The sequence below is a fragment of the Notothenia rossii genome (assembly GCF_949606895.1).
Source record: "Notothenia rossii genome assembly, chromosome: 10".
Classification (NCBI taxonomy): domain Eukaryota; kingdom Metazoa; phylum Chordata; class Actinopteri; order Perciformes; family Nototheniidae; genus Notothenia; species Notothenia rossii.
This window is the reverse complement of record NC_136908.1, coordinates 63,149,455-63,165,826: the sequence shown is the minus strand read 5'-3', so window position 1 is coordinate 63,165,826 and position 16,372 is coordinate 63,149,455. Positions and strand designations below refer to the sequence as shown.

The following is a 16,372-nucleotide window of genomic DNA, read 5'->3' as shown; positions in this document are numbered from 1 at the left end:
GCTAAAGGCGGCTAATGTTGGGCTATAAAGGAACTACAGCACGGTCACATGACTTCACGTCACCACCACTAAGCTAAAGGTGGCCAATGTTGGGCTATAAAGGAACTACAGCACGGTCACATGACTTCACGTCACCACCGCTAAGCTAAAGGAGGCTAATGTTGGGCTATAAAGGAACTACAGCAAGGTCACATGACTTCACGTCACCAACGCTAAGCTAAAGGTGGCCAATGTTGGGCTATAAAGGAACTACAGCACGGTCACATGACTTCACGTCACCACCGCTAAGCTAAAGGCGGCTAATGTTGGGCTATAAAGGAACTACAGCACGGTCACATGACTTCACGTCACCACCACTAAGCTAAAGGTGGCCAATGTTGGGCTATAAAGGAACTACAGCACGGTCACATGACTTCACGTCACCACTGCTAAGCTAAAGGCGGCTAATGTTGGGCTATAAAGGAACTACAGCACGGTCACATGACTTCACGTCACCACCACTAAGCTAAAGGTGGCCAATGTTGGGCTATAAAGGAACTACAGCACGGTCACATGACTTCACGTCACCACCGCTAAGCTAAAGGAGGCTAATGTTGGGCTATAAAGGAACTACAGCAAGGTCACATGACTTCACGTCACCAACGCTAAGCTAAAGGTGGCCAATGTTGGGCTATAAAGGAACTACAGCACGGTCACATGACTTCACGTCACCACCGCTAAGCTAAAGGCGGCTAATGTTGGGCTATAAAGGAACTACAGCAAGGTCACATGACTTCACGTCACCACCGCTAAAGGTGGCTAATGTTGGGCTATAACCGCTAAGCTAAATGTGGCTAATGTTGGGCTATAAAGGAACTACAGCACGGTCACATGACTTCACGTCACTACCGCTAAGCTAAAAGTGGCTAATGGGCGTTCTTATATTGGGCGTGATGATGTTTAGTTGTCTCATTTAGACACTTGTTAGCAACCGCCCTTTTTAAATTCACCAGTGGGGTATTTACTGACGTATTTTTAAGTCGTGGAACAAAGCGAGGAACAGGAAGTGAACGCATTTATTAATGTTGTTTCCCTCTCTTTCTTCAGGTCCCTATGATCGTGAAGGCTCTCCACAAGCAGCTGAAGGAGAAAAGTGTGAAAACTCGTCAATGTTGTTTCAACATGCTGACGGAGCTCGTTAACGTTCTGCCCGGAGCGCTGACCGCCCACATCCCTGTACTAATACCAGGTAATAACACCACCACTTAAAAGGTACTACTTTTAAATTACATTAGAAACTAGGAATAGCTTTAAAGGCGGATGGATCCATATTTGAAGCTTTAGCATATTTGCTACTCAAACAATACTTTTTAGGAGATATATTCATTATTATAGAACATTGTAACATATTTCTATAATTCTTACTATTTTAACCATTATAGAAACATCTTAACTTCCCCAGAATAATAAAAAAAAAGTCTAAATTAATCACACCAATAATAAGGAATATATCTACAGACTAATTTGTTATATTATAGTTATTATTATCATTATTTTAAATATTATCTCTATTATTAATATCAGTATTTTTCTCAAATAGAGCAACTGTCCTTAACCCATAACAAGTCTTAATAAATCCAAATATATTTAATCTCCAGTTTGATTGATAATGTCTGTGTGTTTCCAGGCATCATCTTCTCTCTGAACGATAAGTCGAGCAGCTCGAACCTGAAGATCGACGCTCTGTCCTGCCTTCACGTCGTCATGGTTACGCACCCGGCGCACGCTTTCCACGCTCACGTTCCCGCGCTCGTCCCGCCCGTGGTGGCCTGCGTGGGAGACCCCTTTTACAAAATCACCTCTGAGGCGCTGCTCGTCACCCAGCAGCTGGTGAAGGTGATTCGCCCTCTGGACAGCCTACCAGAGAGCTCGGACAGCTTTGACCCCTCCCCCTACATCAGCGACCTGTTCACCTGCACCATCAAACGCCTGAAGGCCGCCGACATCGACCAGGAAGTGAAGGAGCGCGCCATCTCCTGCATGGGACAGATCATCTGTAACCTCGGTAACCAGCGCTTATACTGTGATGTCACTTCCTGTTTGTCTGGGTTGACTTTCAGGAGGGTTTTTATTGTTTTTAATAGTTTTTAACATTGTATCTGACTTTGTTTCTAAAGTTGTTTTTAACGTTGTTTCTAAGGTTGTTTTTTGAAAGTTTCTAACATTGTTTTTAACGTTGTTTCAAACAGTTTCAAACAGTTTCTAACGTTAACGTCGTTTTTAAGAGTTTCTATCGTTGTTTCTGATGCCGTTTTAACAGTTTCTAATGTTGTGTTAATGTTGTTTTAAACAGCTTTTAATGTTGTCTGAAGGAGTTTCTGACGTTGTTAACGTTGTTTCTAACGTTGTTTCTAACGTTGTTTCTAACGTTGCTTTCTGCCTGCAGGCGACCGGCTGCCGGCTGAACTTCCCGGCACGCTGCTGATCTTTTTGGAGCGTCTGAAGAACGAGATCACCCGACTGACCACGGTGAAAGGTACGCTCCTTTACGAGTAAAACAAATGAGGAAAATGTCAGAATAAATCTAAATACGGTTGAGGCGATGTTGGTGTAAAAACGTATTAAAGAAATGGTCTGTCCTTTGTGGTGTCAGGAAGGAAATACGTGTCGACCACTGATTCAGAGAATAAAAAAGAATGAAGTTAAAATCGCCTCTCCCCAGAGCTTTGCTGTCATCAGGAAGTCTTTTATAAATCATTTCTCTGAAGTTCTTTCCCTCCTCTCCCGTTTCTCTCAGCTCTGACTCTGATCGCCGGCTCTTCTCTGAAGATCGACCTCCGGCCCGTCCTCCCCGACGCCGTGCCCATCCTCGCTTCCTTCCTGCGCAAAAACCAGCGAGCTCTGAAGCTTTGCACGCTGGCAGCGCTCGACATCCTGCTCAGGAACTACAGGTACAGAGAACACTGAACATTTGAATAATACACACTTAAAAAGTTGTATCAACAAAAGCAAATAAATAAAAGCAAATATATCATATCCGGTTTATTGAACAGAAAAAGATTCTTCAAAAATCAAGGAGATTATAATGAAAATACAGAAAAGTTACAAGAATACAATCCATAAGTGAACTGCTCCATCGAAATCAGTCGCATTGACACATGTTGAGTTTTATTCACTCCTGGAAAGAGGAGAGTCCTAGCTTTCTAATGATATCAGGATTGTTGTTGTTCTCCCAAATATGAAGCAAAATATGTCACATTTATATAATGACTGTCACGAGTCGTCATTTTGAGAAAAAGGCCTTCAAGTGTCCTCCTCTCTGGAATCCATCGATCTGATTGGTTATTAGCAAATGATCAAAATACTACGGAGGGAAGATATTTTCGTTTAAAATAAATTAAAATAAACAACATAAAAATAAAAAAGAAGATTCTAAAAATAATATAAAATAAATATGTTAAATATATATATATTAAAGAAATGCCATCGTGTGACTCTTCAGCTCCGCGGTGACCCCGGTGATGGTGGACGCGGTGCTGGCCGAGCTGCCCCCCCTCATCTCAGAGAGCGATATGCACGTGTCTCAGATGGCGCTCAGCTTCCTGTCCACGCTCGCCGTCACGCACCCCTCAGCGCTCGGTCAGCTGAGCGGGGGGAACATCCTGCAGCAGCTCATTGCACTGGTTCGATCCCCGCTGCTGCAGGGGGGGGCGCTGTCCGCCATGCTCGACTTCTACCAGGTAACATTTTTTCTTTTAAAGTGCATTTCGTATGATAGGAGACCTTTAAACCATTATCAGTGTAGGAGGGCTGTAATGTGTGTGTGTGCAGGCGCTGGTGTCCACAGAGACCCCCGGCCTCGGCTACATGGACCTCCTGAGGATGCTGACGGGTCCGGTGTATTCCCAGAGTGCCGCGCTGCCTCACAAGCAGGCGTACTGCTCCATCGCCAAGTGTGTGGCCGCGCTGACGCGAGCCTGTCCTGACGAGGGGCCGGCCGTGGTGGGCCAGTTCATACAGGTACACACACTTTCATTATTATATATAGATTCAAGTTTCTAGGCTGGATTGTCATTTGCTCTGCAGCTACAGTGTAGATATGTCAATGACAACAGAGCAACATAGATATATAGGACATAGAACAAATAGAAATAGTGCAAGAAGAGTCTATACACAAGTAAATGGAATATGATATATTAGATCAATAATTAGTGAGATGCAAACAGATGATTGTTATGGATGTTCTTTACAGAGTTCAGGTGTTTAATAGTCTGATGGCCTGTGGGATGAAACTGTTCATCAAACATTAGAAAAGAGAACTGAGAAGATGATAATTATAATTCCTTTCTCTCTTTCCTCAGGACGTGAAGAACAGCCGCTCCACGGACTCCATCCGGCTGCTCGCTCTGCTCTCATTGGGCGAGGTGGGACACCATGTGGACCTCAGCAGCCAACCAGAGCTCAAGACCGTCATCCTGGACGCCTTCTCCTCCTCCAGCGAAGAGGTGACAGGAAGTGACCTCACAGGAGTTTGATAAGGCAGCAGCGTGCCGTTCTGTATTAACCTGTGTGTCTCTCTCTCTCTCTCTCTCTCTCTCTCTCTCTCTCTCTCTCTCTCTCTCTCTCTCTCTCTCTCTCTCTCTCTCTCTCTCTCTCTCTCTCTCTCTCTTTCTCTCTTTCTCTCTTTCTCTCTTTCTCTCTTTCTCTCTTTCTCTCTCTCTCTCTCTCTCTCTCTCTCTCTCTCTCTGTGTCTCAGGTGAAGTCAGCAGCATCGTACGCTCTGGGCAGCATCGCGGTGGGGAATCTTCCGGAGTATTTGCCCTTCGTCCTGCAGGAGATCACTTCCTCTAAGAGACAATACCTGCTGCTGCACTCCCTCAAAGAGATCATCAGTGAGCACACACACTCTGACAATATACACACACACACACACACACACACACACACACACACACACACTCTGACAATACACACACACACACACACACACACACACACACACACACACACTCACTCACTCACTCACTCACTCACTCACTCACTCACTCACTCACTCACTCACTCACTCACTCACTCACTCACTCACTCACACACACACACACACACACACACACACACACACACTCTGACAATACACACACTCTGACAATACACACACACACACACTCTGACAATACACACACACACACACACTCTGACAATACACACACACACACACTCTGACAATACACACACACACACACTCTGACAATACACACACACACACACACACACACTCTGACAATACACACACACACACACTCTGACAATACACACACACACACACTCTGACAATACACACACACACACACACACACACACACTCACACACACACACACACACACACACACACACACACACACACACACACACACACACACACACACACACACACACACATGATCACACACACACATCCTTCAACCTCTCTAGTAACACTTGTACTACACTTTGTGGAGGGTGGGCTTTATTTGAAATAACTTTAAAGAACATTTTCCAAAAATATATTTAAAAGATCTGTTGAAATTCTCGTACAAATTCAAAAAGCTCTCCAATTAAAGAGAAAAAATATATATAAATAAAAACTTGTCTAAAAATGTATTTTTTTAATGTGTAAAATACAAAAAAATGTTTAAAACATATATTTAATGACACATTTGACAAAAGTGCAAAATATGTCAGATTATATCCGAAAGATTTGGTAAAAAATATCAGAACTCGTTCCATGCTGGTATCCTCCAAAGATGGCCGACTTGCTTTTGATGATGACTCATTCCCTGTTTGAAGGGACTGTTACAAAAACACAAGCCGCTCATAACCGAGACGAGGTTAGCCATAACATGAAACGTCACTAAATCTATATTGTGTGTCCAGGCTCAGCGTCGGTGTCGGGGCTGAAGCCGTACGTGGAGGCCGTGTGGACGCTGCTGCTGAAACACTGCGAGTGTTCAGAGGAGGGAACCAGGAACGTGGTGGCCGAGTGTCTCGGGAAGCTCACTCTGATCGACCCGGAGACCCTGCTGCCACGCCTCAAAGGATACCTGCTGTCAGGTGAGAGACGAATCTGAATGTCCTCTTCCAACATGAGAGCAACATGATCACAAAGGTATCAACTGTAGCTGTGAACATGACAGGATGTGTGATTACCTAGCAGAGCATCAGGACTGTTTGAGGCATATGATAGCTATGTGATTAACATGATGACTCAGCCTCTATGGAGAGAGACATGTGACAAGCAGGGATTATTAACATTTTTAAGTATTTAGAAAAAGTCGGAATTTTGAGATTTTTATAAAAAGTCAGAATGTTTTGAAAAAGTCCAAAAAAATTGAAAAAGTCAGAATTTTAAGAGAAAGTCAAATTTTGGAGATTTTTGCCAAAAAGTTAGAATTTTGAGAAAAAGTATATTTTTTCTTTTGCAACAGCATGAGAGTGCCATAGTTATCTATAATAGCAATTTCATTTCTTTGTACTGTTTGTACACTAAGAAAAGCGCTATCAAAATCCAATGTATTTTTATAGTAGGTTAAAAAAAATGAAAGAATACAGATGTTGTTTTGGGGCAAAACAATCAGTTATAAGTATACATTGGTGAGAGAAAACTCACACATTTGCAAGAAAGAAACTCAGCTTAAATTTGATTTTGCTACAGTTTAATCATGCAAAACAAAAAAACACAATTAATGATGGGAAATACATGACGTCTCCTTTTTTAGGTAGAGATATCATTTAGCTTCAAAAACACAATTTAAATCAGGTTCATATTTATTTTTCCTGATTTACATTTTATTCCCAATGTTTATTATAACTCATATTTCTGTGCAGGTTCATCGTACGCCCGCAGCTCGGTGGTGACGGCGGTAAAATTCACAATTTCTGACCATCCTCAGCCCATCGACCCGCTGCTGAAGAACTGCATAGGTAAACATGGAGTCAAAAACTAACTAAGGATTAAATCAATGTTACTGCCGTGGCTTCCTTCCTTATTTCTCTAAAAGCCACTCGACGCCTTAAACAGACATTTCTAACTCCTTTTCTTTCCTTTATCTTTGTGTTACTCACAGTCAAAGAGTTGCTTGGCCTCCGATGGTTTGATATTACGCAATGCTCAAAATAACAAACTTTTACACATGCAAAGAAAAGAGGCCTTTACAGAACAAAGAGGCAAAACTCAAATAAATATTCTTTCTTGCTTTGTTAACTTGATCATTTAAAGGTCTCATGTCATGCTTCTCCGGTTCTGACCCGTCCCCTTGTGTGTTAGGAAGGTTGTTCTGCATGTAAACGGTCTGCAGAGTAAAACCCTCAAAGTACACCCTGTAGGGAGTAAAACTCTAACTCAGAGGAGACCTCCCCAAAACGCCTCGTTGGAGAAACGTCACTGTCCATTGATTCTTCCGGGTACCTCATGATGTCATGCGTTACCTGGAACCAAATGGACCAATCCGTGGAGCCGTTACGTTAAGCCCCCGCTGATTGGTCCAAATTGACCAATCCACGGACTTCCTCACACACACAGTGCAGGCAGCTCTGCTGATCTCTCCTCCCTGGCTGCAGGCTGATAACAGACAGTTGGGATTCTCTCTGCAGACCCATTCTCTCTGCAGACCCGTTCTCTCTGCAGACCCATTCTCTCTGCAGACCCATTCTCTCTGCAGACCCCTTCTCTCTGCAGACCCATCCTCTCTGCAGACCCGTTCTCTCTGCAGACCCGTTCTCTCTGCAGACCCGTCCTCTCTGCAGACCCGTTCTCTCTGCAGACCCCTTCTCTCTGCAGACCCGTTCTCTCTGCAGACCCCTTCTCTCTGCAGACCCGTTCTCTCTGCAGACCCCTTCTCTCTGCAGACCCCTTCTCTCTGCAGACCCGTTCTCTCTGCAGACCCGTTCTCTCTGCAGACCCCTTCTCACTGCAGACCCGTTCTCTCTGCAGACCCGTTCTCTCTGCAGACCCCTTCTCTCTGCAGACCCGTTCTCTCTGCAGACCCCTTCTCTCTGCAGACCCCTTCTCTCTGCAGACCCGTTCTCTCTGCAGACCCGTTCTCTCTGCAGACCCCTTCTCACTGCAGACCCGTTCTCTCTGCAGACCCGTTCTCTCTGCAGACCCCTTCTCTCTGCAGACCCGTTCTCACAGCAGACCCGTTCTCTCTGCAGACCCGTTCTCTCTGCAGACCCGTTCTCTCTGCAGACCCCTTCTCACAGCGTTTATCAACCTTTCTCTGACTCAACATCAAGCCACACTTATTGTTTTTACTTCGGCTGTGACTTTGTGTGTGCTCAGGATGAGTTTGGCTGTGTATCGTTAAACAAGGAAACATGTTGCCGTTGGTCACCATGGAAACATTCATTAGCTAACAATGACATTATTGTTCTATTAATATAAAGGGAGGTCAGGTACTCTTTAAAACAGCTGCTAGTTATGGGTACTTTTTACTGAAGTACATTTCAAAGCCTCTTTACTTTGACTTGAGTAAAGAAGTTTAGTCAGTACTTCTACTTTCACCAGAGTATTTTTAAACATGAGTATCTGTACTTCTACTTGAGTAAAGGATGTGTACTTCTACTTGAGTAAGGATGTGTGTACTTCTACTTGAGTAAAGGATGTGTGTACTTCTACTTGAGTAAAGGATGTGTACTTCTACTTGAGTAAGGATGTGTGTACTTCTACTTGAGTAAAGGATGTGTGTACTTCTACTTGAGTAAAGGATGTGTGTACTTCTACTTGAGTAAAGGATGTGTGTACTTCTACTTGAGTAAAGGATGTGTGTACTTCTACTTGAGTAAAGGATGTGTGTACTTCTACTTGAGTAAAGGATGTGTGTACTTCTACTTGAGTAAAGGATGTGTGTACTTCTACTTGAGTAAAGGATGTGTGTACTTCTACTTGAGTAAAGGATGTGTGTACTTCTACTTGAGTAAAGGATGTGTGTACTTCTACTTGAGGAAAGGATGTGTGTACTTCTACCTGAGTAAAGGATGTGTGTACTTGTACTTGAGTAAAGGACGTGTACTTCTACTTGAGTAAAGGATGTGTGTACTTCTACTTGAGTAAAGGATGTGTGTACTTCTACCTGAGTAAAGGATGTGTGTACTTCTACCTGAGTAAAGGATGTGTGTACTTCTACCTGAGTAAAGGATGTGTGTACTTCTACCTGAGTAAAGGATGTGTGTACTTCTACCTGAGTAAAGGATGTGTGTACTTCTACCTGAGTAAAGGATGTGTGTACTTCTACCTGAGTAAAGGATGTGTGTACTTCTACCTGAGTAAAGGATGTGTGTACTTCTACCTGAGTAAAGGATGTGTGTACTTCTACCTGAGTAAAGGATGTGTGTACTTCTACCTGAGTAAAGGATGTGTGTACTTCTACCTGAGTAAAGGATGTGTGTACTTCTACCTGAGTAAAGGATGTGTGTACTTCTACCTGAGTAAAGGATGTGTGTACTTCTACCTGAGTAAAGGATGTGTGTACTTCTACTTGAGTAAAGGATGTGTGTACTTCTACCTGAGTAAAGGATGTGTGTACTTCTACCTGAGTAAAGGATGGGTGTGTCTTCTGTCTAATGGTTACTTTATGATATCTTTTCTCCCATGACTGACTTCCTGTGTGTTTCTCAGGTGACTTCCTGAAGACGCTGGAGGACCCGGACCTGAACGTTCGGCGCGTTGCTTTGGTCACGTTTAATTCTGCGGCGCACAACAAGCCAAGTCTGATCCGAGAGCTGCTGGACTCGGTGCTGCCGCAGCTCTACAACGAGACCAAAGTCCGCAAGGAGCTCATCAGAGAGGTGAGGAGGAATCGATTCAGCACGGATACTGAGAGCAGGGTTCCCACGGGGTCTTATAAAGTCTTCCCTTTGAGTTGGTGAAACCTGCAGGAACCCTGTGAGAGCCTTTAGGGGGAGGGTCTAAAGAAATTCAGTGTTGTTTCAACACTGTGGGAAAATATGTTTTAAATGTCAAAAAATATGAATAAATTAAAAATAAAAATTATATTAAAGAAAAAGAAATGTGCAGATAATATATAAAACATTTCTAAAATATTCTGTTAAATATATGAATAGAAGTTAAAAAGAAACTCCAAAATGTTTTTAAAAAAAATCTAAAAACAACCAAAAAGGTTTATGAAAATGTGACAAAAGGGCAAAAAGTTTCCCATTTAAATAAATAAGTGCAATATGTTCCAAAAAGTAATCGTATGTTGAAAACATTGAGTACTTCTAGAAAAGTTCATTCTTTTTTGCATTTTGAGAGATATATAATCTGTGGGACTAATAAAGGGACTCTGATTCTAAAAGTGTGTGTGTGTGTGTGTGTGTGTGTGTGTGTGTGTGTGTGTGTGTGTTCAGGTGGAGATGGGGCCCTTCAAACACACGGTGGACGACGGGCTGGACCTCAGGAAGGCTGCGTTCGAGTGCATGTACACTCTGCTGGACAGCTGCCTCGACCGCCTGGACATCTTCACCTTCCTCAACCACGTGGAGGACGGCCTGAAGGACCACTACGACATCAAGGTATTGTTATAAAGTATTATTCATCATTAGAAAGTATTATTACTGCCATACCAGGTGTTTTTAGGCCATAAGAGGTTAAAATCTAGAGTTTGTGGTGGAGGTAATATCACATGAAACTCGCAATAGTGCAGAGAAAATGATCTAGATTTAATATATGAGAAAAAAAAAACACACATAACAAAAAAAACATTGAATATTCTGAGATCAGACGTTTCATACGATTACGTATAAGTGCCATTGTGCCGAAATACTAATATGTAATTCATATTTACGGCTTTTTTTTCTCCGGTGATTATTGGTTTATAAACAGAGCTGGTCGGGGCGCCCATGAAAAGACATCACATTGGGCCCCACCCCCAGGCCCAGGCCCCACCCCCAGGCCCAAGCCCCACCCCCAGGCCGCACCCCCAGGCCCAGGCCCCACCCCCAGGCCCAGGCCACGCAAACCAGCACAATGCTGTAACCACACCTCCAGAACCCAACCCACTCATTTATGCTTTAAATAACTCTACCTGTACAGGCTCGCCTCTATCTTGTAGTCCAATACTAACTGCACAGTACTTACTGACACTGAGCGGTGAACATATAACACCGTGCAGACGTGCAACATTCTGCTGCAGTAGAATTCACTATTTGATATAACACTAACACTCCTGACAATAGACCTCAATATTCATCTTTTATCTATACATGCCTTTTTAATAACATGTTTGAATGGAACATTCATAAATCAAAAATAAATATAACTTAAATATACATGACCTCTTAAATTAAAATAAAGTGAACATTAACACCAATATTATCATTTATAAAATGCTATAAGAAAAAAAATAACATAAGCAGCAGATTTTTTACAAAAGAACTACAAAATAAGCGAGTATTAAAGTGTAAACGGAAATGGAAGTGGAAAGGCCTGGTGGTGCTAAATCAGAGCCTATTACCTGTTCTCAGTCTTTTTCCCATCATGCATCTTGTGTGTGATCCAATATCGTTACCATAGCCTTGCCCTTTAACAGTTATTACGAGCCCTGGCTCAGCCTTACTCACCAAGAGCCCAGCGCCTAGCCTCCTTACAGGCAAAGCCACTGATCAAGTCCTTGAAGTCCAGCTTTCTGGCCAACTGGCTTTCAATGGACAGCATGACAAGACTGCAAAGCCTTATGGGGGGACAGGGCCGCTGAGCCTAGAGATGGATCATTCGGTCCTGGCACCAGGGGGAGGGACAACTGATTTATATGAATAGCTGCTAAAAATATACCTGCATTTATTAAATGTCAGCTAAAAGAGGAATGAAATGAAGATATCAACAGAACTTAATGTCAGCAAAACATTACAATTCTTATTTACAATGGACTAAGCTTAGCTAACAGACTCATTTCCACCACTCATGGACCACACCCATCTTTTCTTTTGAAAAACTGGGTGACATACTGTCGCCCTTTAGTCCCTCCCTCTTTCTCTCCTTTCTTTTCTCTTTTGAAAGCCTGACTTTGTGAGTGGTTGAGACATCGTACACACGTACCGGCATCCCTCCTCACATGCTCTCACTCTCTGCTAGAAAGTGCCGGTGCTGCACAGCATTTGGAGCCAGGACCAAACCATTACATGTCAATAGAGGGGGGTGTACAGAGGCTTTGGATAATTAACTTTAGGAAGAAAAAAAGTGAAATGAATCGTAGGTTTAGTACATCGTCAATATAACGTTATATTCATGTTAATTGTTGATGATTGATGAAAGGTTACTTAAACATTTTTTGTTAATGTTCTAAAACATTTAGGGGCCCCTGTCAGTCACGGGCCCTTAGAATCGTCCTAACTTTTCACCCCCTTACGGCGCCCCTGGAGCTGGTAGAGGAGGTGACATTCTGAGAAACATATTGACACTTCTGTGATTTAAACGCGAGGTATAGAACAAACATAACAACAAATCATGTTGTTTGTTGTTCTCCAGATGCTGACGTTCCTGATGCTGGCCCGTCTCTCGTCTCTGTGTCCGAGCGCTGTGCTGCAGAGACTGGATCGCCTGGTGGAGCCTCTGAGAGCCACCTGCACCACCAAGGTACACACACACACACACACACACACACACACACACACACACACACACACACACACACACACACACACACACACACACACACACACACACACACACACACACACACACACACATTCACCATGTATTCATCACTTCAGGGGACATTACATTGACTTATGTCCCCATAAGGGAGGCGAGTCCCCACATGTGACTGTGTAAACAGATTTAGGTCGCCACAAGGATAGTAATGCTAGGACACACACACACAGACACACACACACACATTTTAATGAAGTCTTAGAATGCACTTATGACTTGATGTGAGAATAACAATGCAATTTGAATTATTGTACTTTAAATCAAACAACAGCTACATATATGGAAAATAAAATGTGAATAATTTTTTTTATCAATATAATTTTCTTATTAATTTATTCATATTTTTCAGTTCTTTTAAAAAATATCTTTTGACATAAAAAAAACCAAACAGATATTGCCATTATATAAAAGATAAAGATTGATTTACATTAAACTGGGAAATGAGTATCTGACCCCCTCCTCTCTCGCAGGTGAAGGCGAACTCGGTGAAGCAGGAGTTCGAGAAGCAGGACGAGTTGAAGCGCTCGGCAATGCGAGCGGTCGTCGCTCTGCTGACGATCCCCGAGGCCGAGAAGTCGCCTCTGATGTCAGAGTTCCAGTCGCAGATCTCGTCCAATCAGGAGCTGGCGGCCATCTTTGACTCCATCCAGAGGGACTCCAGCTCGGCCAACATGGAGTCCATGGACACCAGCTAGAGAGAGACTAACACATTACCCAGGATGCAACATGGCACCCTTAAACCCCCCCCACCCCCACCCCTTCTCGCTGCTGGAGCGCTAACCGTGCAGCATGTTTCCATTAAATACACACACACACACACACACACACACTTACACACACACTTGTAGTGTTCCATGACGCATTGCACTGAAATCAGCTGTTGGAAAAAAGAAAGGAAGAACGGACAAAAACAAAGAAGAACAAAAAAAATAAAAGTTCCATATGAGGCTTCGGAAGCCCCTCCCACTTCCTGTTTGTTTTTGTAGCGGGGTCGTCTGATTGGCTGATCTCCCTGTTCATCACATTCTTCTCTTTTTTTTTTCTTCTTTTTTTTTCGTTATTCCAGAAAGTTCCGCAGGTACTGTACTGTAACCTGATTGGCCGCTGCTGAGTGACTGACAGTTGCCGTGTTATCAAAACTGACCAATGAGGAGACGGCCTTGTATTTGCTTGAGGCTGTGGTGACCAATGGGAGAAGGGCTCGCTCTTTTTTTTTTTTTTTGCCAATGATGTGTAGGCAACCAATAGGATGCTTTGGCGGAAGGGTTGGGGGCGGGATTTAACTGTTTGTGGACCAATCAGCTTCTTTGTGTCATTTGATAGGCCTCCTCTGAAGTGAGCGAGGAGGAGATATTATTGGACCAGGTCCGACCCTGACCAGACCTGATTGGACGATGCTGTTGCCATGGTAGTAACGCAAAGTAAAAAAATATAAATTTGTGTTTTTTTCCGTCAGTCAGTTTGATTTACTGTCACTCTAAAAATCCGGTTCAGTCCGGTCTGGTCAGAACAATCCACTGTTGTTTATCGCCCAAGAAAAATAAAAAAGGTCCATTTCTGCCTGCCTTCATACTTTCTTTCCGTCTCATTTCTTCCTGTAATGACTTTAAATCAAGTGCTTTCTCAGAGCTCTCGTACTAAATCAATATTTGAGAAAGTCTGTAAAAATATTAGAGGATTATTCAGGCGATTTAAGATGTGTGCTCGAGCTGAAATCTGTCATTCAACACCTGAATAAAAAAAATGAGTACCAGGAAATAAAACCCATGTGCGAATATTTGGGAGTCACTGAGTATTAAAAAAACAAATGTGAAAAGAATCTGTTTCCAGTTTGATCTGAAGGACCTCCTTAATAAAAGTTATGTTTCCAATGAGGGCCCTCAATCACAATATGGTCTAGCTGCGGCCGCGGCAAATACACGACACGCCCCCTACACGACACGCCCACCTGACACCACACTACGGTGGCTGAGAGACATTACCGTACATGGCAGATTAAAAGCGAATTGCAAATGTTATTGTAGCATTTTAAGCAACTATTAGGCAAACAAATGAATAACCTAGTCCAGGGGTCGGCAACCTTTTTCATATGAAGTGCCATTTAAAAAAAAAAAAATGTTTATCAGCGTGCCAACGATCGAGAATTATCAACGGGGGGGGGGGGGGGGGGGTTGAGGAGCTTGACGCTCGTCAACTATCAGCCTCGCTGCGGGGAAGCAGTGTGTGGACATCATGTCAGCGCAACTTACATGATGTCAAATTTAACAAACACATTTAAACAATTGGTTTAAACGGCATAATAATAAGGGCGATCGTCCGTTCTGTGATTTTCCACAGCACACATGTTATGATATTAGGTTCATGCAGATTGAGATGAGGTCGCTGTCCCTTTAAGAGAGAGAGAGAGAGAGAGAGAGAGAGAGAGGGGGGGGGGGGGGGTGGCTTGTGCATGTGTGTTTGTGAATGGTAGAGCGACAGTGAGGGAACGTGTATGTTTCTGGAAGTGAAACGAGGAAGCAGAAAAACAGAGGTCTGTGATGTATTTTGTGAAACAGAAGAACAGCTAAATAAATGCAACGGCCTCCTAAGGAGAGCTTGCCTCTCTCCAGTCATTGAAGCTAAAGTGGGTTATTGAACCTGAAGCTTGTTGCTTCTGCCCTCCTCGACTACGGTCTGGGAGCCGACAGGAAAGTTCAACACACAGATGGCCAGTCCGCCCCTTTGTAGCATATTATTTCGATGAGAGATGAGCAGATCGCCACTGGGCTTTCAACTAAATACACAGCCACGCAAAAACTGCGTCATTTGTACAGCTCCTTATGGGTACTGCAATTAGTGAAGTGCTTTCCTCCGTGGTGAAACGATCAGCACTGCACCACGGAGGAAAGCGGCAGTAAGTCACCTGGAGATAAAGAGAGCGGGGCTGCGTTACGTGCATGGCTTCCTTCTGCAGGTAACGGGGAGACGAGCTCTGGCGGCGGTCTCGTTCAGGATCCGAAAATACAATTTAAATATTTTTGCACACTTATTCCACTTATTCCTAGTGTGCCACTGGTTACGGTGCCGCGTGCCAATGCTGGCACGCGTGCCAGGGGTTGCCGATCCCTGACCTAGTCTATCCGTTTGAGACACAACAGTATAACTTTCAACCCAAATCATTTTGCCAACAAAACGGTGGTTTAGGTATTAATGAGATAATCTATTAATTATGTTTGTCTAACTGCTACACGTGTATTTATACATACATGTGGATATTTGTGAACATCTAAATATAGCTGTTAAAGGTTTTAAGATATACATAATCACATCATGGGGTCATTAAGGGCCACTAATGAGCTCAATGTATTATTACTTTATAAATTAAGAGTATAGGGGTCTTTTACAAAACCTTTGAAGGAATCACATCAATTAACATAAATGTATGGCAAGTATGATCACATGAACATGTCAAGATATAGCCAATAGACAATCAACATGCTTGAATAGAAAGGAAGAAGAACAATAAAGATGAACATTTAGGTTTTATGTGTAAATTGTGAACAAACCATCCTAATACATCGAGCAGTCTAAGAAAGCAAACTAAGCTTCTGCTGCTAGAACACAGTTTTACCATGGGGTATTTCTAACAAGACCAAAAAGATATACAAGGCTTCCAAAACAGAAGAGACCAACTCAATACAGTATTTTAATTTCCTTCAAAACGACAA

The 16,372-nt window shown here is 43.1% G+C and overlaps 1 protein-coding gene and 1 long non-coding RNA gene across 2 annotated transcripts in view; one reads left to right on the top strand and one right to left on the bottom strand.

Moving 5' to 3' along the window:
* cand1 (cullin-associated and neddylation-dissociated 1) overlaps positions 1-14,235 on the top strand; it is a 26,192-nt gene extending 11,957 nt beyond the window's left edge. Inside the window, exons 12-25 of the mRNA XM_079655213.1 lie at positions 1,087-1,228; positions 1,667-2,044; positions 2,426-2,515; positions 2,777-2,930; positions 3,482-3,719; positions 3,811-3,999; positions 4,341-4,484; positions 4,736-4,871; positions 5,894-6,070; positions 6,845-6,940; positions 9,633-9,802; positions 10,364-10,528; positions 12,480-12,587; positions 13,136-14,235. Of these exons, the coding sequence (XP_079511339.1) occupies positions 1,087-1,228; positions 1,667-2,044; positions 2,426-2,515; positions 2,777-2,930; positions 3,482-3,719; positions 3,811-3,999; positions 4,341-4,484; positions 4,736-4,871; positions 5,894-6,070; positions 6,845-6,940; positions 9,633-9,802; positions 10,364-10,528; positions 12,480-12,587; positions 13,136-13,360 (2,412 nt within the window). The 3' untranslated portion in view covers positions 13,361-14,235. The remainder of the gene's footprint in view (positions 1-1,086; positions 1,229-1,666; positions 2,045-2,425; positions 2,516-2,776; positions 2,931-3,481; positions 3,720-3,810; positions 4,000-4,340; positions 4,485-4,735; positions 4,872-5,893; positions 6,071-6,844; positions 6,941-9,632; positions 9,803-10,363; positions 10,529-12,479; positions 12,588-13,135) is intronic.
* Positions 13,898-16,372, bottom strand: LOC307022402. The gene is made up of 2 exons (XR_013803377.1): positions 15,776-16,372; positions 13,898-14,725 (listed from the first exon to the last, which is right to left on the bottom strand). It is a non-coding gene; the product is annotated as an uncharacterized lncRNA (long non-coding RNA).